Below are 20,254 nucleotides of genomic sequence, written 5' to 3'. Positions count from 1 at the left end.
GGTAAATTTCAATTACTGCTGATTTGGGGTGATCAGCTGTGCTGCTAATGACTGTAAGTGGGACTTTGGTAATTCCTCCTTTGTTGTTGTGGCCAGTTAGAAGAAGTAGGCCACATACTTCCAGGCTGCACCCATCTGGCAAGGACCACCTGGCTCCTTCAGGGTCTTACACAATGCTTTTCCCGCAGCTACTGAAGACAGACTAAGGTGTTTGATTTGATTGTCTATATAGATGCAATTGCTCTTTTTCGCTGTCTGTGCCTAAGTCTCACTTTCCTTGCCAGACTCATTGTCTGGGGATGAATGTATTGTAGACAACTCTGCGGATTACACATACAGATGAGGACAAGGGCAGGTGATGGTTTTTTGTTTGCTTCTTGAAGTGGAATTGTGTGTACAGAAATCCTGGCTGGGCCTGCTCCTGTTATACAAACCCCACCCCTTTGATGTCAGTATGACTGCACTATATGAGAATGGACTGCCAAGCCAGTCTCTCACTTAAGCAAAGCCACTGTTTATTCCAAAGCTAATGGCTCATATCTGCCGCCGGGACCAAATCTGCCTCAGCGGATAAAGAAGATAGGTCTTCTTTTTAGCCCAAGAAATAGATTGTTTAGATATTTTCTTGACATTATTTCAATGAAAACAGCCAAAATAGTCACAAGAAATAAGACTTACAGTTTTACTAACTCAAGGTATTACGAATGATACAGGTGAAGGCATTGATTAGTATCTATATTTGGGGAGAAGAATTTCAGAGTTAGCTGCATGCCCCTGCACCCATACACTGATTCATCCCTAAGTTAGACAGGCACATAACCCATGTGTAGGTAAATGTTATGCTCACAGTGCCGGTTCAGCAATACCATTTGGCACATACACAGGTATGTGTGTTTGGAACAGGGGCCCATCTTTAAAAAAAATCTGGTCCAGGATTTTTAACCCGACAGTGTCCCTTCAAGACCTGAGCACCCCCGGGCTACAAAAAGACACCCTCTTGTATATCTTTTATTTTTATTATTAAACTCAAAATCTTTAAAACTGTCAACAAAATATCATACAAATTGCCATTGGATAATAGCATTTGTGAAGCAATGCATTGCTGCTCCAGTAAAATGGCTTCAGTTAGCACAATTTATGTTATTTGCCCATACTTCCTTAAGTCAATCATGGTATGTCCACGATGAAGAAAAAAGTTACACTGCTGCACGCACATCAACAGAGTTCTTAGGCTGACACAATGGTTTGTTGTTCAGCATGTGTCACAATCCAGGGATGCCAATATTCTGCCTATAGCATTTGAACATTGCCATTTCTCATATGATATCAGTATCATCATGAGTCATATTATTCATGATTACTCACAACATTGCAATGCTTTCAAAGTAACAGGAAAACTAACATCAAAAGTAGCAGACACATTACATTTGTTGCATCATTATTGACATTCTTATTTTCAATAGATTTGTTGCCTAATATGCATGTTATGTGCTTTAAAACTGCTGGCACGGTTATGTAGATTAACTAATGAATTAAGTCAGACAAATCATCTGGCCATTATTTAAACATTCACAATTTTGAGAAAACGTGTACAGCTGATAGCACTGATGGATATTCTAACTGCAACTGAGAAGCCAGCACAATAACTGCCTTCCAAATACTGGTAGTAGGTTTCATGATGGGATGAGATCAGACTGTCACAGTATGTTTTATTTAATAAGCTGTAGTAGTAAGTATTTGCCATAAATACTGCAAACCCCATTTATGAATCACAGGAGAGTTTGCAAGTTTAGAAACTAACATTCATAGAGAATTTAAAACCAAAAGACATTTCCAAGCAGAACAAAATTCTCTCACAGTTACTGGCTCTTTTTCATCCATGCATGCTTTGCACACAGTTCATAAAGAAAAGGCTTACTGTGCATCGATGCATACCAGCCTATGGATGAGACATTGCCAGATAAATTGTGGGATGAGATACAAGATACAATGGACAATACATGGCTTCTTAAAGAAAGTTACTTTGTCACCATTTGAATTTACAACTAGAAATGTTCAGTAAGGGGGAATGACTTCTGATATTTTCTACAATATACATGAAGATACAACTGTCAGACGTGCTAATCCTGCTGTTTTAGGTATCAGTAACAGTAATTGGAACTGAAGTATTAACCCAGGGTGGAAACACTATCATGCTGTCATAGGGCCCAATCCTGCACCACTAAAATCAAAGCGAGTTTTACCATTGACTTCAGCAGGAGCACAATTAGGGCCATGATGTTCTGTGGCCACCCTACACATACAGAATCCATGGTTAATGGCAGTAGCAGAACCAGGGCCTTTGCCTCCCAAAAAGAGAAGCTAAAGCAGCATTGCCACTAACTCAGGCCCTAATTCAGCAACACACAATCATGAATGATCCCAGGGGAAGCCAATGGGACCTGTCACGTGCTTAAGGTTGTGTGTGTTGCTGAATGGAGGCCAAACTCTGCAGAAGGTACTTAAAAACATTAGAACAGTCTGGACAATAGTGCACTCTAGTACAGCAGAGACTCCGTACATGGATTAACAAACTAACACACTACAGTTTGTCTCCAGCTAACAAGAAGGTAACCTGCATTATCAATATAGCAGTTCTGAAAGTTTATACCATGAAAACATCAGGGGCCAAACTCATCACTGATGTAATTCTACTGAAGTCAATAGTGTTACCCAAGAAATTAATTTGGCCTTAGGTATTGTGGTGTGGCCTCAGGTACTGTGCTTACAGTGGTCTAAAAACGGTGGGTGGTTATCAAAGCTACTGGTCTAAGATGATAAGACAGTGCCTAAAATGGACCCCCTCTTAGTGAGCTGGCTTGATTTAGACTTTTTCCCCAGTCTATAGCCCTTGTGACATCTCCCATTCCTCACACAAACACAAACACTTTGGGTGTATGTAACAGACAACTTTCATAAATAATCTTATTTTTGTATGCAGTTTGGTGTAGCTGCGTTGGTCCCAGAATATTAGAGACAAGGTAAGTGAGGCTGAAATAAAGGAGAGCTTTGTGTAAGCTTGTCTCTCTCACCAACAGAAGTTGGTCCAATAAAAGATATTACTTCACCCACCTTGTCTCTCTAGTAATCTTATTTTGTGTACTACATCTTTTTCATTTCTAGGAGTCCATAGGCTGCAACTGCCATTTTGTGATCAGAGTTGATACAGCATGTTACAGAAAATACGCACTGCCTGTCACTTTAAGTCACTTTTTTCCTTTTTTTATTTGGCTGTTTTCTCTTAAAATGAAATTAATAATTCAGATTGAAAATTTGTAGTTGCACTATGTGTAAATAAATTGGCCTCGTATTCAGAGCTGGCCTTATCATGAGGCGAACTGAGGCGGCCACCTCAGGTGCCAGACTGTGGGGGGGGCGGAGGGGGGCACCACTAGGACCCAGAGTTTCAAAGTTTTGGCCCAAGAGAGGGGGTATGGGGGTGTCATTTGAGCTCTCCACCTCAAGTGCCAGAATGTTGTGGGCCGGCCCTGCTTGTATTAAATCTAAGTTTCTGTACCTAAGGTGGGATTGCAAGAAAAATGAAGAGGCAATAGGATACAATTTCTGATTTATTCCACCTTTGATTTACTACATACTTATTCATCAAGATAATTGCTAGATGGAGGAGACATAGTACAACTGGACTGTGCTACCCTCACAGCATCTCGCCGCTTTGCAAGGCACAGCACACTGGTGGGAATATCCTGGTGGTGCCATATCCTACATCTTTTGTAGGAACAAACTCATTGGTGGTGTTTGGTGTGAGGTAGCCAGAAAAGCAGAGTAAGGCTCCAGTCCTGCCTGCACTAAAACTTTCCTCACTTGAATAGCACTGCTGACTTCAATGGGGCTACTCACATGAGTCAAGCCCAATGCCTGTGTAAGCGTGTGCTAGGACGTGTTACAGGAGCGTCCTCAGTGGTGGTGCAAGCACAGCATCGCACAGGTATCAATCAGATCTATGTCTACATCAGCAATATGTCTGTGGATCAATAGGCTTTATAAAATATAGGGCTATAAAAACAAGTGATTTATAATATGCAAAATATATGGAAAAGTTTCCACTTACCTAATATTTAAAATATAATTTCAGTGCTGACAGTATATTTGTAATATAGTCTCTAATAAAAATATAGGTGTTTCTTATATGGGAGGCATATGGCAACCCTGGACTACGTTAGGTTGTTCTCTTTTTCCTTCTTGGTTCCTCTGCCTTTAGCTACCTGCCTGTCATAATTGCTTTCTGCTGTACAAGTGCAATCAGCCTTCCCAGTGCCCTCTGTAAACCTGTGTGGAGACAGTTACTTGATTAGGGCCTTATTCTGGACTGCTGAGTACTAAGATCTAACTTGCCTCTCTACATTTGGCCAAACATATTCCCTTACTCTCGCAGCCAAGAGGGGTCTCAGAAGAAAAATTTAAAAGTTCAAATAAATTCAAACATTGGGAAATACCTTGCTTTAAAACAATGTAAAACTACAAGTGATGTATTTATTAAGGGTGTTCCAAACCATACAGAAAGGACCATGGTCCACTGTAGCTGTTCAGGTGGGAGATGCATACTGTATATTAGAGGCCCACTTTGTGGATGGGAAAACTGATGGGCATTTAATGGTAAAAGCATGCCCCCCACAGTTCCAGCCCATTAAAATCATCTTGTCATTCAGGAACTCAATGTTACTCAATGGGATTCATTCTGTAATGTAGAAATTGTATATGGAAAAGTATATTCTTCTCCTCTAATGTATATCGGCTTGATGCTCCTCTGGCTGGTGTATATTAGAAGCAACTCCATGAAATTCAATGTAACACCAGTTTACATAAGAGAAAAATCAGGAATGTTGAGTAAAGTGGAATATATGTTTTTTACATGAATTGAACCCTCCATTTAATATAGTAAATAAATCTGGTGTTAGTTTTCAATATCTAAACAGAGATGTCCTGGTAGATTAGGTTTCTGACAAAGCAAAATAAAGAGGACATTTATAAAACACATTGTTCTATGATGGAATGGACTGAGCTTCCACTCACAATAAATGGCTTAGCAAGCTCTTGATATGGTGCTACCAGATGTAATCAAGTTTGATAGATTAAAAGCAGCAGAACTTGTGACTAGCAAACAGAAGGTTGTATATTATTCATTAACTTTAAGCAGCAGGTCTCACTCATCAGGTTTTATTAAAATATTAGCATGCTTCCAAAATGAAATAACTTCCAGTCAGTATCTCTTGGGGAGGAGAGATGGGAGTTTGTTGCATTCGGAAACTAAGCTCGGTTGGAGATGCCTTACACAATCCTTGTTCACGCAACATAGCTGAGTTGTAAAAAACCTTCGTCCAGAAAGAAGGTTTTCATTACGTACAAAGTCTCTGGTTCCTATGCTGCATTCCAGATGCTGTTACATCACATTCTCAAAGAGCTGTAAGGACCTCATAATATTGTCATCCTGGAAGCAAAGAGAAAAAATACACCTAAGAGTGGTATTGAAAAGTTGTGTTCTTAAAGCTTTCTATGGCACTTTGCAGCACAGCCAGTACCAAATATTTATTGCCGCAGGATGTGGTGGCTACATTTTTGTAGCACCACTTGTCCTTGGTGAGTCTGAAATGCTTACAAGCTTAGGCCCTGATTCAGTACAGCATTTGGGCTCATTAGGCAGCATGCAGTGTGTCTCTGTACGACTTATGCATATGCTTGAAGTTAAACATAGGTTTAAATTCTTTGCTGAATAACGAGAGACTGAAGCACATGCTTCAGTCCTTTACTGGAGTGGGGCCTGTTTTTAGCTCCGTGTGGGCAGACTTTGCAGCCTGCATGGAGCCCCATTGACTTTGAACACTTCCATGTGTGCTTAACTTTACACACCTGAACTGTCCAATTGAAGTCATAGGCCTTAAACTGACGTGCAAACCATACCCAGGGTTTACTTGATCCACCACTAAAATGCAGCTACTTCCTGACTGAAATACACGAAATCTCAAATGCCATTGATTTCCACCTCCTGAATCCAAATGACAAAATTAGGGTTATACATGGGGAAAAACTGATTTAAAAAGTTTAAAAAGAGGCAAATTTACTATAGAGTTTGATGTTTGATGTACCCAAAGCTGAGTCAAATGATAGAGCTTTATATTTCCACCCACCTGTCTCTTTAAATCCATGACTTTGGTCTGATCTATGATGCACTGTGAACTAGCTGAGCTGCAGTGCAAGATACCAGTGATTTTAGCCTTGGTTGGCAGCCATTTATTAACGACTCAGGGAAAGGTCTGTGAGAAGATAGTAGAGCAGACTCAACCCCTTCCCTCTTTCCCCTCTTCAGCAACAGAGGAATTTTTGCTTCTCAAACACACTCCTTTCTCTGTCAACTCATCCCCAATGCCTGGGCAAGGGGAATGCCTGGGCAAGGGGAAGGGGGTGGGAGCTGAACTGAGGTTGACCCTTTGTTCTCCATGGACCAAGGAAGAGCCCCTGCACCCTACCACAGTTAAGTCAAATACTATTATACTATCAGATAGTATCAATGTTTAGACAAGGGAAGCAGGGTTTACTAGTCAATGGTAATGTGACATATATTTAGTCTTCAGTTGAATTGCATGATAAATCAGAGATCTCTAATTTTCTCTCTTTTGCCTTTAGAAGGCATGATCTCAATTTGTTCTTCTTTCAGATTAGGCCAGATTTACAAATCAAGGCTGTATATTTTGAAAAAAGAAAATAATATTTTGCTGTTACATTAAAAACAGTTATAACACTATGCAATTTGAATTACTGATGTTATAGCTGTGTAACGCCTAGACACACCAAGATCAGGGTGTCAATGTGAGAGGTGCTGTAGAGACACAAAGTAGAAGACAGTCCCTGCCTCAAAGGCCTAAAATCTAAACAGGCAACACCCACACAGGGTGGTTGGAAGGAAATATCTTCCTCATTTTACTGATGGGGAACAGACATACTCCAATTAAATGACTTGCCCACAGTCACACAGGGAATCTGTGGCAGAGGTGGGAATTCAGTGCCGATCTCCCAAATCCTAGTTCAGTGATTTACCCACAAGATCATCTTTCCTCTTTGAATGATATGATGCCTGAGGTTGGGCAATTGCTTCAATGGACACAGTCACAAACACCGATGGAATCATTCATGCCTATACAGATTTTGCAATATAAAACCTAGAGAAATCACCCACTGTTAATGAGCACCGGAGAGACTCATTACAAATTCCACAGAATCCGCAGAAAAGAATTCCTATTGAATCTGGCCTAGAACAAGCAGTTCCTTTAGTCCCATGTAAATGCTAACTTTGTTTCCCACATCTGATCTCTCACCAGCAAACATCCAGGCATGAATCTTCACTGGGCTAAGCACAGTTGGAGAGAGCAGTCATTCAGTGTCATCCAACCAGAGGATGGTAGTTTATCACTTTTCCATTTACAGTACTTCCAGATCAGGTGTGCAAGGGGTGACAGTCTTCAAAACCCAACATCTAAAGGTCCAGCAGATGCCAACCATTGTTTTTCCAGTTTTTATCCATCATTTACACCTGTGCAGTCTGATCTGGTAGCAATTTGCTCTCACTTTGCACAGGTATAAATGTTTACACAAGGTACAATTCAATGGAGAATCAGGGCCCCTGTTTTTAGGGCAACCACTGCTCGAATTCCCAAAAACAGAGCCTATGATAGGAACATACACATTGCCAGACTGGATCAGGCCTAAGGTCCACCTAGTTCAGGATCTAGTCCATCCAGTCTCCAACAGATGATAGAACCATATGATTCATAGGAAGGTGTAAGAACCCCACAAGCAGGCATATAATCTGGGATAACCTGTCTCCCTCTCCACCCCATACGTCTCATCCAGACCTCTAACAGTTAGAGATGGGTTTAAAGTTTGAAGTACAAAGCTTGATAGCCCTGCCGAAATTTCTATTATCATTGATTATAATAACTCTGAATATTCTTGATATCCATATAAATATCTAATCCCCTTTTGAATCTTATTAAATTCCTGGTGTCAATGACTTCCTGTGGCATTGAGTTCCACAATTTAATTACAAATTGTGTGAAAATGAATTTCCTTTTATTGGTTTTGAATTTCCCACCTTTTAATTTATTTTAATGTCCCTTGCTCATGTCATATGAGTCAGGGACAACAGAGGCTCCCAACCTATCTTCTCTAGACCACTCATTATTTTATACACCTTTATTGTGCCCTCTCTTATTTGTCTCCTTTTTAAGGTAAGCAACCCCAATCCTTTCAATCTCACTGCATGGAGAGTTTTTGCAGGTTTATGATCATTCTTGCTGCTCTTTTCTGAACCTTCTGCAATGCTGAAATGTCCTTTTTGAGATGAGGTGACCCATACAGCACACAGGATTCCAGGGGAGGCTGCACATTGATTTATATAAAAGGCTTCAATTTTGGTATTATTGTCTATCCCATTCCTTATGCATCCTAACATCATTTTAGGGATTTTGACCACAGTTGACATTGAACACAGGATTTAATTGAGTTTTCTTCACTGACACCCAGGTCCCTTTACTGAGTTGTTACACCTTATAGATTTCTAAATTAACTACAAGAGTAGTTTTTTTCCCCCTCCAATGTGCCTTATTTTGCATCTGTCAGCATTAAATTTCATCCACCATCATGCTGTCTATTGACCTAGACTGTTTAGGTCTCTAAAATTCTTCATAGTCTTCTCTGGTCCTGATTAACCTAAATAAATTTGTATCATCTGCAAATTTTGCTACCTCAAGTACTCAGCTACATGGGACCTAGTAGGAATCTTGAAGGTACCCTGCTGTTAAACATTCTGTCATAATAAAAATTGACCATTTAATCCTACTGTTTGCTTTTTGAGTGCTACCCAGTTTTTAATCCAAGAAAATATTTCACCTCTTACACCTTTTCAAAGGCTTTTGGAAGTCTAAATAAATTATGTTATCTGGTTATCCTTTCTGCACCCATGGTACTGACATAGTCAAAGAATTCTAAGAAATTAGTGAAACATGATTTTCCTATGCTGAATCCACGCTGGTTGGACTGTATCCAATCATGAACTATCCAATGTGTGGTTACTCTATTTTTAATGTTTGATTCAACCAGTATGCCCAGTACAGATGTAAGATTTACAAGCCTATAACTCCCCAGATCATCCCATGAACCTTTTTTTAAATATGCAGAAACATTTGCTACCTTCCAATACTCAGAAACAGTCGCTATTATTAATGAGCGATTATATTGTTTTGTTAGCAGCTCAGGTGCTTCATACTTCAGCTTCTTCAGAACTCTTGGGTGTATACCTTCTGGGCCTGGCAACTTACTATATTTTAAATCAATTAATAATTTGCTCCAGCACAAATTCAACTGTCACCTCTGTTGCTCAGTGTACCTCCTCTTTGTTACCAGGAAAGATCAGGTCCAGTGCTGGTGGTGAAAACTGACGCAGAGAAATCATTTAGCTTCTCACTCATGTTTTTTCTCATCAATGTCCCTAATTGCTCCCTTTAACTCTTTACAATCCAGTGGACCCTTTGATTTTTACCACAGACTTCCTGCTTCAAAGAATCTCTTGTTGTCATCCCATACTCATAGGGTAATTTAGATTTCCCCCCACAGTCACCAGAGGAACTGTTTGATGGCCAATACAATCCCATTTTTCTTCAGTCCCATTTTTGCAAAGAAATAGGATTCTCTCTGCTGGATCCATTTCCCATCATCAGCAGATTAGTCTTGTGGAGGTCTCCAACAATCCCGAACACTGACTCGATGAAACAGAGAGCTCTCTCAAGATCAGTCTTCCACAGGTAGCAGATTAGAGGCCAGCATAATCCCACTCCCTCCCCACCACACACACTTTTAATAGGAGGAGCAGCATACCTCTGCACCAGCCCCAAATGAGCATAGGACTAGACTCCAGCTACTGATGTGACTCAATTTAGTAGGGGATGGTGTGGTGAAGTGCAGTATATGGCATGGGATGCCACATCTACAAAAGATTAATGACTACAGGTTTAATTGATGACAAAGCAAATCCTCAAAGACACCTGGCATCTGCAGTTCCCATTACAGGGTTATTTTTTAAAAAAGATAAATCTAAATTTTGTAGTCTCCTATTTGAGAGGAAACCATCCTTGTATTGTATCAATCTACAACATGCATTCCGACAGCAAGGTATTCAAGCACTGAACAGAAACCACAGTGCAGAGTATTTAAAAAAATCTCAAAGGGAAGTGAAGCAGCTTAAATTTCTCTTACCAATGATCATACACATCTAGCCCCAAGGCAAACCATAGTAACCATAAGACAAGTCAATCACCAGTAAAAAGATTAGGAGTACTTGTGGCACCTTGCCACAAGTACTCCTTTTCTTTTTGCGAATACAGACTAACACGGCTGCTACTCTGAAACCAGTAAAAAGATTAATACTCCACTGGTACCAAAAATGGAGAACAAACCAACAGATAAAAAAAATGAAGGAAGGGGCCAAAACCCAAGCAAGGAAACAGAAGACATCAAGAATAAAGCAACCAAAATGAAAAGACATTGGATTAGTCATCTAATAATTAGGGATGAGTTGCACACTCCTGAGTAGAGCTGGATGACATTTTTCATCTGAAACTTTTTTCACCAAAAAAATGCAGATTTGGTTGACCGAAACATTCTGCGAATCTGCCCAATTGCTTTGTTGAAAACTCCCTCTTCCCTCTCTACCCCGCCCCCCACAAAAATACCTGAAGAAATTGAAACGTTTTGATTAGAGAACAAGGATTAGTTTCTAGGGAAAGCTTGATGCTTGGTAAATGATCATTAGTGCTATTTTAAACTCAATAAAAGGCACAGGCTTTTATTGCACAGATTAAATACTGGAAGTATCCCTGACCAAACAGTCACACAGTTAACTGGAGTCCAAGAAAACAGACATTGGGGTAATTGCATGTTAATGCAGATGCTGGTCTTTGTGTAGGCACTAAAAATAACGGTAAATAATTACCACAGCCAGTTTAATTTATGGAATTTGCCAAAGATGTTCATTTTGGAAACATCAGCATTTTGATTACAGCACTTGTTTTTAACATTTGACCTTGAACATCAATGAGTTTTATGATTCAGTGTTGTAATTGAAAGGTTCCTAGGCAGATTTTATTCTTTTGGACAGCCCAGACATTGTGGTAGTCCCTGTTAATGTTATTCAGAAAAAAAACCCACTTGTGTATTTTTCTGTTTTTGAGAGGCTGAAAATGTCTCTCTACATAAGTTAAAGGCTATGTGAGCTTCCCTAAGAGTTGTGTATGGTAACAAGGAATCAGGAATTCACGTGGGAAAATAAAAGCACTGGCCATCAGCACTGGAAATAAACAGACTGTATTCAGTGACCAGTTTGCACCAAAACCATGTAGGTTCCAAGCACTCTGATCTTCAGGGAGATTCACAGATCAGAACCCAGAGCTGAATTTTGCAGCTGGCTTGAACATCTAATCGAATGAAATCTGGGATCCTGAGCACCCAGAGACTTGGAGTGTATTAAAATGCAGAACAGATATGAACTTTGTGGCATGAGATCATCTTCTCTGCTTTCATGGCAGCAATACGATTGTCCTTACCTCCTGACATGATTCAATAAACTCATCTAAAGTTACAACGCCATCTTTGTTTTTATCCATTTTCTGCAAAACAAAACAAAGAAACATTTTTAGTTCTCATAACATGGATATATTTTTGCATATGCAGCATGTCATTTTATAACTTGCATAGAACTACAGTACCTTCCAAACTTAGACAGACCACTGAAATTCAGAACGATTGAGTGTCATTGCTTAGGTTTTGCTGGTAGCTACGTGGCAAGAGAAAAGCATTAGAAATCAAATAAGTACCTGGAAGAAAACTTCTACATGCAGTCTCGGAGCATCTTCCTTGAGAACAGGATACGTGTACTTGCCCATCATATCATAAATTGCCTTTACTATATCCATCATTTCCTGGAGTAGTGACATGCAAACATACAAGAGGGAAATTAATACAAACAAGCCATACATTATTTTCTTTTACTGAATAAGGCCCAGTTCTTTGCTCTCTTCCTAATATTAAGGAAGGCCTAGGCCAAGGTCTTACCCTTAGCATTTCTATTATAGTTCCAGATAGCACAAACCTCTATTGGAATACACACGGACATCATCATACATATGCTAGTCTACAAATGGATCTCTTTTGCTCTGCTATCACTTGTCAATCATTCTGCAAAGGCTCCTGTGAGGCCACTATAATTCCCCCAATATCACACCTTTAGATCTTGCTTGGGAGCACTGCAGCAAATGCCATCTCAGGCCTATGAAGAAAGCTGACTGTTCAGTTTGTGAGTCTCCCCACTCAGTGCAATGGTTACAGCTAGTGTTTAGTCTCAAACTATGTGCTCAGTCCTCAGCCCAATTACTATGACACAGTGATATTTTTGTACAACTTTCCTGGGCAAATCAGTCCCCCAAAGGCAGTGAATCTTCATCCAGTGATTGGGAAGAATCAGCTCCAGCACTACCCAGAGAGACGGATCAGAACTGGCCCCACAATAGACTTTGTGGTCTTTTGACCACACGTCTATTATGGTGGTGACTAAGGACCAACAAAGAATGGTGCTCCATTGTGCTAGGAACTGTACAGACACAAAGTAGCAGTCAGTCCTGTCCCAAACATCTTACAATCTTACTCCACCTTTCTCAGTTGTCTCAATGCACTTATTATTGCTAAGCATTTTTGTACACCACAGATGAACACAGTACTTTAGATAATATAGATCAAGACATAATTCCTCTCAGAAAGAGCTCAAAACTGATCACAGACCAGCCAAAACACTGGACGACAGCACAGTAAAAGGAGGGTGGGCAGAGACTGCCAGTGAGCACAGCACAAAGAGTAGGAAATTAGCTAGTGGCAGTCTTTCAGAACCTAGTGTCGAATATGGGCCTTCCTGAAACCTTTTGGATGCTGAGGTTTGGTCTTACTTGCATATATGCCTTTATACAACATTTGGACACATTAAGGTGAACATATTTCAAAGTAGGGCTTCCAGTAGGCAAAAGGAGCAGGGAATACCTGTTCAGAATCTTATACACTCTTGGACAGCAGATCTGTGTCTGAGAGCGGCAATTTTGGCAGGATACCTGTGTTAAACCACAGTTTTTCAGTTGCATGATCATTAACTTGCATTTAGCTGCCAGAGCCATGCATAAGGAAGGGAAGTTTAACATGCCATCATGTTAAATTAGGAGGACATTAGGCAGGTGCACAGGCCTTATCTTAGGACTGATACCAAATGAATTAACTAATTGCTCATCTGTCCTGCAGGTTGAAGCTGGGGTTAATGAGGTGGCCAAGTGGCTGAAGGCACAACCAGAAGTTCAGAGTTAAATCAGAGCACTCTATATAAACAGCACCTTGGCAGTCAGAGAGGGGACAGATTTAGATGAGGCAATTTGCTGGGACTGGCAGCTGAAGAACTGGCCAGCGGTGGAATCTGAGCTAGGCCCTTGTTTTTTCTTTTCTTTTTGAATACTTGTATTTTTCTGTTATAACCCACATTCCCAAAGTTTGAGAATAGAATATTTGGATGAAGCTCTTTTGAGCTGGGGAAAGGATTTTTCTTTGTTTATGAACCACTATCAAATGTGACAAATCTTCTCTAATAAAGACTTGATTAAAGGAAAAGTTCAGGTTACTTTGAAGAAAATGATCAAGATTAAGCTTGGGATAATCTTCTTTATTATAACCTGGATGTGCAAAGGCAAAAATAATCAAAAAACCAGGAGCGGGTTGGGTTGCTGCTTGACTACAAATACTTCCAAACCAAACTAACACTCAGAAAGAAGCAAAGGGCTGGAAGGAGGACTTTTATTTCAGTAGATGCAACCACTTCCAGCTAGTTTTAGGCTCATCATGTGTTTGATCATCCTACTCTGAAAATGAGATTGTGCAAATAGCGTGCAGATGCATCCCATCCCATTTGTTTTGGTCTTCATACCTATAAATCCAACCATGCTGCAGTAAAGCCATTACATTATTTGCTTGCTTAACTTTCATTGACAGAGATGCATCAAAATAATTTAGACTGTCTTCTTTTGGTGATAGGGAAAACAAAGAATAATTTGACAAGGGTCCTCACTTTGGTGTGAACAGATGTAAATAACTAGTTCAGTTTCCAGCTGAGAGTAACAGCAGATGTCAAGGCCCTGTATATCACCTTTCTATTGGAGGAGGAATCAGTAACGTGGAGTCTGGCTATATTTTTAGTGTAACTTATTTTATTTATACACTATAGACATCATTAACCTCCTCCCTCTGATACAGTCTACGAGCCAAGTCTGTCTTTCCGCTTTGCAGTTCCCTAGTGCCAAAGATTTGAAATCCAAGGATGTCAAAGTCTTTCATTAGATATTAAGAGCTAGAATTTGCCACCTTTACATTAAGTAGTACTATATTCTGTGGGCTGTCCTACTGAAATAAATTTGGTGCAACAATGTGGCATAATCTGGTTGATTTGATTAAGCCCACAAAACATTGAAGAAGTAAGCATTGTCACCCCTCAGAGTGACAGCAGCTGTCAAGGCCTTGTATATCACCTTTCTATTGGAGGAAGAATTAGTAACATGGAATCTGGATATATTTTTAGTGTAACTTATTTTATTTATACACTATCGACACCAGTCCTGGAACAAGTGCGCTCACAAACAGCATGTAGGCAAATACCTCTTTCAGGGATATCAGCCAAACCTCAATGCCTGACTTCCAGAAGTTGACTAGTTAAGGAGATTGAGACAAGAGCAAAACATGCTGCTGCTTCCCACAGCTCCCCCAAAGGTACTTTACCAGGAGAAAGAAACCTCAAGACCAAGATTAAAAGCTTACTTGCACAAAGAAAAATGTGAAAGACTTCGTGTAACAGCACCATCTGGTGGCAGCTGCCCCAACAGTATCAGCCTCAATATTCAAATAAGGAAATTGAAGAAGAGAAAAATTAAGAAACAGATGTTACTAACCTGCTCTCTGGTTTTGTACCTGCAAGCGGTTGTGTAAACTAATGTGACCTGGATGACTAATCATTTGATTGTGCCCACACATTCAGGTCAATAAATATCTAAGTGACATTATTTCTGTCTATATTTTCTAGGTGTAAAAAAATCCATTAAGGCCCTTCTAAAAACTGCAATCTACCTTGAATTGCCTAAAGTTATCCAGGAAGCTTGAAGCAAAGCCAAGCATAAAACCTAGGTCTATTGACTCCCACTTGTATGCTTTAGCCATTAAACCACCCTTCTTCAATTCTGCATATATATGACTGCCATTATAAACAGCGTACATGCATCAAATGGAAGAATTCAGCAGCACTGTTCAATGCACATTCTCCAGAGAATATTTTGTTGTAGATCTAGTAAATCATTCGGGGGTCAAGCTTGTGGGGAGAGAAGGCACTGTGCTTTTTACAGAACGGGCAAACACTCCGTTTTTTCTTAGTATATCAAGGCTTCAGAAAATCTCTAGCTAACACTAGGCATGCTCAGGGACTTACAGGCATTAGCATAGTCACTCTCATACCAGTAATTTGATACCTATCCCAAGAGTTACCTTTGTGAATCAATAGATACCTTTATGAATGCAGAATTTGCTCCTGTCTAAATAACTTTTTGTAAAACACATCACAACATAGGAAAAATATAGACTCTACAATTATGCATAGAAAGTAACCATGCACTTTTTCTTGAATACTAATAAAAGGAAATGCTCAAATCCAGTGCTGACTAGCACTTAATTTGCTGCATGAAACATGAATTATGCGGTGCAACATGAGCCAGTCAGTCCTTTTAGAAATTAAACAGATGTCAAAGCCATAAAATGCCTTACCTCCTTGTTTATATATCCATCTTTATTTATGTCATAAAGATTAAATGTCCATCTTAGCTTTTCATGAACTGTTCCTCTCAACAAAGTTGATAGTGCCATCACAAAACCCTGGTTCAATGAAGAAGAAATAATTTATTTTAAGCCTTTTAAAAAAAAAGTAACTTCTTAAAACGTCTTTACTTCCTGTTTGGAGAATATTGTCCCATAAAACTCTTTCCACTAAATGTATAAGGGCTTTGTTCTCCCTCCCTCCCACCCTCCAGTAGCCGCTGGGCCACATAAAGAGGTTGATCAGATTGCTACAGCCTTGACTAACAGAAAAAGTTCTTTTTAGCTCAGGCAGCACAGGCTCATGCTTTAAGTTCTAGAGATCCCAGGTTCAATGCCCTCTGGCCATGACCCCCCACAGGGCTTGGCATTACAGCAGCAGCCCATAAGAAACTTCACTCCTTGGGCTCAGGGAGGAATTAGGATTTGCTGAGCTTTCGGAAAAGCTCAATAATGGGGACAAACTAATAAGCATTAAAGATAGAGAAGGTGTATCATTAATTATCTAAGCATTTACTTTGGTCTGAGTTTATTTAGGTCTCTAAAAACATCTAATTCATAATGGACATGCTCAGAGGATAACTCCAATATTCATATAATTTTTGCCATATGAATAACTTGATAGGTAACGTTATATAGTTCACCTCACATCCGCACAGGTGTTGTCATAGAGAACCACTCTACTCATGTGGTACCTTTTCCACCACACACACAATGGAACAACACATTTCTGCCCCTTCTAGAACATACTAATATTCTTGGTCATATGGTAGAAGAGTACGGCTTTATGCTGGGACACACAATGAACCGTGCTCCAAACTCGTAAGTCCTTCCTGCTTACATCTATTACTTCATGCCCATGTACCACAAATGCTTGTATACATAGAAGGGTGAATTTTAATAATAGAATTTTGTAGCTGGAACACCAAACCAACTTTTGGTTAATGAATGGATATTTTCTCCTTCAGCAGCCAGGGGCCTGAAGATGGCTACTCAATTAGTCAGTTATACAAATAAGCTTATTTTTAAAAAAGGAATCCAGAAGACAATAAATCTCATTCTAACCTACATCTGCATGTTCAGCAGTAGCCTCAACCGCTATCCAAGTCATAAGTATCACAGCCCTTCTGTTCCTTCCATGTCACTGACATCTACCACTCTGTATCCTCCTCCCCCCCCTTGTCCCTCTCCCACTGATTCTGCTGTCAAATCTCTCCATTGCTCTCTCTTCTCCACCTTCGACAACTAACTTTTCCTGTGGTGCTGATAACATTAAACATGAGGTCCTTAGGTAAAGAGAAAATGCAACGCCACCTACAGAAAAGATCTGCTTGATTTTTGTCTAAAGACTCCAACAATTTATCCAGAAAATACTAATAGTTCATAGTGAAGAGAGGATGTGGAAGATGAAAAATCACTAAGATGGTCTGAGAAAGATGACCAAAATATGATGCAAGTTAGTTACCTCAAACTTCACTGATCCAGTTTGTGCAGTGTCAAACGCATTGAAAAGATAATGGGCATACATACTAGCATCTGAAAAATACAAAGACATTGATTATCTTGAAACTTATTATGCACACACTTTCACTATTGACTATCAGCAACATTCATGACCTCATTTTTCTCCAGTAACCAACGTGGTTTCTTTGGAAATTGTTTCTGTAAACTGGTATAAAGAAGTGAAGAATTACAACTCAGGGCTCATTAACAGTACTTGGAAAAGACCCTTGAAATAAACAAGAATTTATCAACATGGCAATGATCTAGATTTGAAGGCTGGGAAAATAAGAAAAGAAGAATCACTGTCTGGAGGGAAAGGAAACCTAAGCCCATGGGGCAATTCAAGTATGGCAACAAAGAATTCAGCCCATATGTTCCCTTCACATCCATCTTTTTCTATATATATAATGCACTGAAGGTATTCTAGAGTTGCAATACTCTAAAAGGCTGTATACTGGTAGCAAATTTTGGTGCTAGCCTTCACTGGGATGTGGCTCGAAAGGAATTATGAAAACAAGAATATTCCACTAGCTCACAGATTGCTGGGCAGTCCATATAACCAACTAACCCACAGGTACTTTTTAAAAGCCTCTCACTATCTAATCCAGTTGTTCACTAAACCAGCAAATCCTATCTCTAATGGAGGTCCATTGTGCCATACAACAGAACAGGTGGTTGGCTAGAAAGGAAAAATACTAGGGACATCTGAACTCTGGATTTGTCCTGTTTACTGAGTGTTTTGACACCAGTCACTTTAGTTTCATTTAAAGCAATAAGATAAAGACTGAAAAGCTGAACAGATTTTATTGAGACCTTGAGAAGTTCCAGAGGACTTCCACGGAGCCTGCACTGAACCTTAAACATTGTTAAAGATGGTTTTAGAAGTCCTTACATCTAAAGCAAGAACAGATTCTAAGGCCAGATGAAGGGCAGCTTTTAATAGCAGAAACCATAACAATATGAAGAAAAATGAAACATGTATGACATGATGACCTTCATTTGCTTGTGCTCTACTTTGAGAGGTGATTTATATTTCCTTCCAGAATTCCTACAGCCCACCTTTAGGAGATGGAACCATTTGGAATGAAAAAGGTGTTACAATTTCTAAAGCAACACTCAATTACTACCATTCACATGGTAAAACAAGTAAGAGTGCAATACAAAACTGGCTGCTGCATCTTTAAGCTAAAAGTTGTATATGTAAATACCTCCATAAGAATAAAAGAATTATCAGTAATGCACCTGTATGAAAAGACCTTATTACACAATGTTAAACTAAAAGGTTTTGTTTCAATGGCATATAACATGCATCAAGAAATACTAGACCACTAGTACGGTTTGATAGATGGCAAACGGTATACATGAAGTCTTGTGAAGAACTGAAGCTTTTAGTGGTTAGTAACAGAGCGTATCGCCTGAGATGATAAAATCACACAAATGCAAAATGTTTGTAATTCATAGAAGTTTTATTACACCCAGGACGTACAATTTCATATGAAAAGAGTTGTAAAAAATAAGAGAAATCTGAAACATCACACCATATGGGATTGTAAAATGACACACACACACTCTGAAAATCAAGTGAGAGGAAAAAATATGGACAATGTCAAAACACACTTTTAACCCTAATGCTATGTCACTAATGTGTGTAAAAGGAGTCTTCCCAGGCATAACTCTAGTAGAGAACCATGTATCCAGGGAATGGGTCATCAATTAAAACCATAATAGAGAGCTTGCATCAACCTCAATAGAAAGAGCAAGTGATGGAACAGATTTCAATATGCCTTCTCCAAGATACTGATACTGCAAATCTGTAAAGGAGCTGGAGACATAGATGAGCTTTTCAACTACTAGAACAGTTCATTGAAATATATCTATTAAACTCAAGTACTCTGTAATCCTGAAAAACACACACACATAGACATTAATGTATATATATTAACACAGGTGCATACGTAATCCACATATAGACATATATAATGTTGTGAGATTTGTTTCTACTATGTTACTGATATTCACAAACACATGCATGCACACATACATACACATGCTACTAGGAGAAGGAAATCTACTTCTACTAACATTCTAACATCATTCCCTGATGAAGAGCTTCAGACAAATACTACAGGACAGCAGCGGTACCTGTTGGGGTCTCAAGAAGGGAAGGTGAAATCAGAAATGTATTGAACATTTCTGAAAATTCTCCTGAACACTGTTAGTGGCAGAGATGGGAGATTGGGGTAGATTCCCTGGTTGGACGGGGGTGAGGATTTGGGACTGGATTTGGGTGGGTCAAAGGGGTGGGGGACAGACCTTACCAGATCTGATCCTTAGCCATGAAGTTGAAATGTTGTGTGAGGTTGGTGCTTTTCTTCACCATCCCCAACCCTGTGCTAGGGCTCCCTGGTGGCCAGGCTGGGATCTTTGCTCTGGGCTGACACCTGGGACTGAGCCAGCCTGGTCCTGCCCCGTTGCTAGGAGACAATAACTGAGTTGGAGTCCTCGGTGGTCCCATGCAGTGAAAACGCCTGGCAGTGGCAACACCATTCCCTGGGCCACCATCCCCCTCCCTGGAACCAGCATCCCCAAAGCCAGATCCTCAGAACCTCTCTCCCACACAGCACCACCAGGAGAAGTTCCAAGTCCTCAGCATTCACCCTCCCCCTTAGGCAGAATGCGGGGACCCCAGAGTGGCATCTGTGCTCCCACCAGCTGGCAGCAGTAGTGACCTGAGCTCCTCTGCCACTGCTGTTCTCTAGGGGAAGGGATC

General features: G+C 39.9%; 1 protein-coding gene across 6 annotated transcripts in view; it reads right to left on the bottom strand.

The window, feature by feature from the left end:
* Positions 1-975: 975 nt before the first annotated feature.
* The window catches only part of KCNIP1 (potassium voltage-gated channel interacting protein 1), an 831,960-nt gene continuing 812,681 nt past the window's right edge, over positions 976-20,254 (bottom strand). For all 6 annotated transcript variants that reach the window (XM_038414238.2, XM_038414240.2, XM_043491021.1 and 3 more), the window contains 5 exons: positions 17,447-17,517; positions 15,934-16,041; positions 11,919-12,023; positions 11,649-11,711; positions 976-5,485 (listed from right to left, as the gene is read on the bottom strand). In XM_038414238.2, the coding sequence (XP_038270166.1) occupies positions 5,438-5,485; positions 11,649-11,711; positions 11,919-12,023; positions 15,934-16,041; positions 17,447-17,517 (395 nt within the window). In that variant the 3' untranslated portion in view covers positions 976-5,437. The remainder of the gene's footprint in view (positions 5,486-11,648; positions 11,712-11,918; positions 12,024-15,933; positions 16,042-17,446; positions 17,518-20,254) is intronic.

This window comes from Dermochelys coriacea, chromosome 8 (assembly GCF_009764565.3).
Source record: "Dermochelys coriacea isolate rDerCor1 chromosome 8, rDerCor1.pri.v4, whole genome shotgun sequence".
NCBI lineage: Eukaryota > Metazoa > Chordata > Testudines > Dermochelyidae > Dermochelys > Dermochelys coriacea.
Note: the sequence above shows the minus strand (reverse complement) of the source record. Positions and strands in the feature narration are given on the sequence as shown.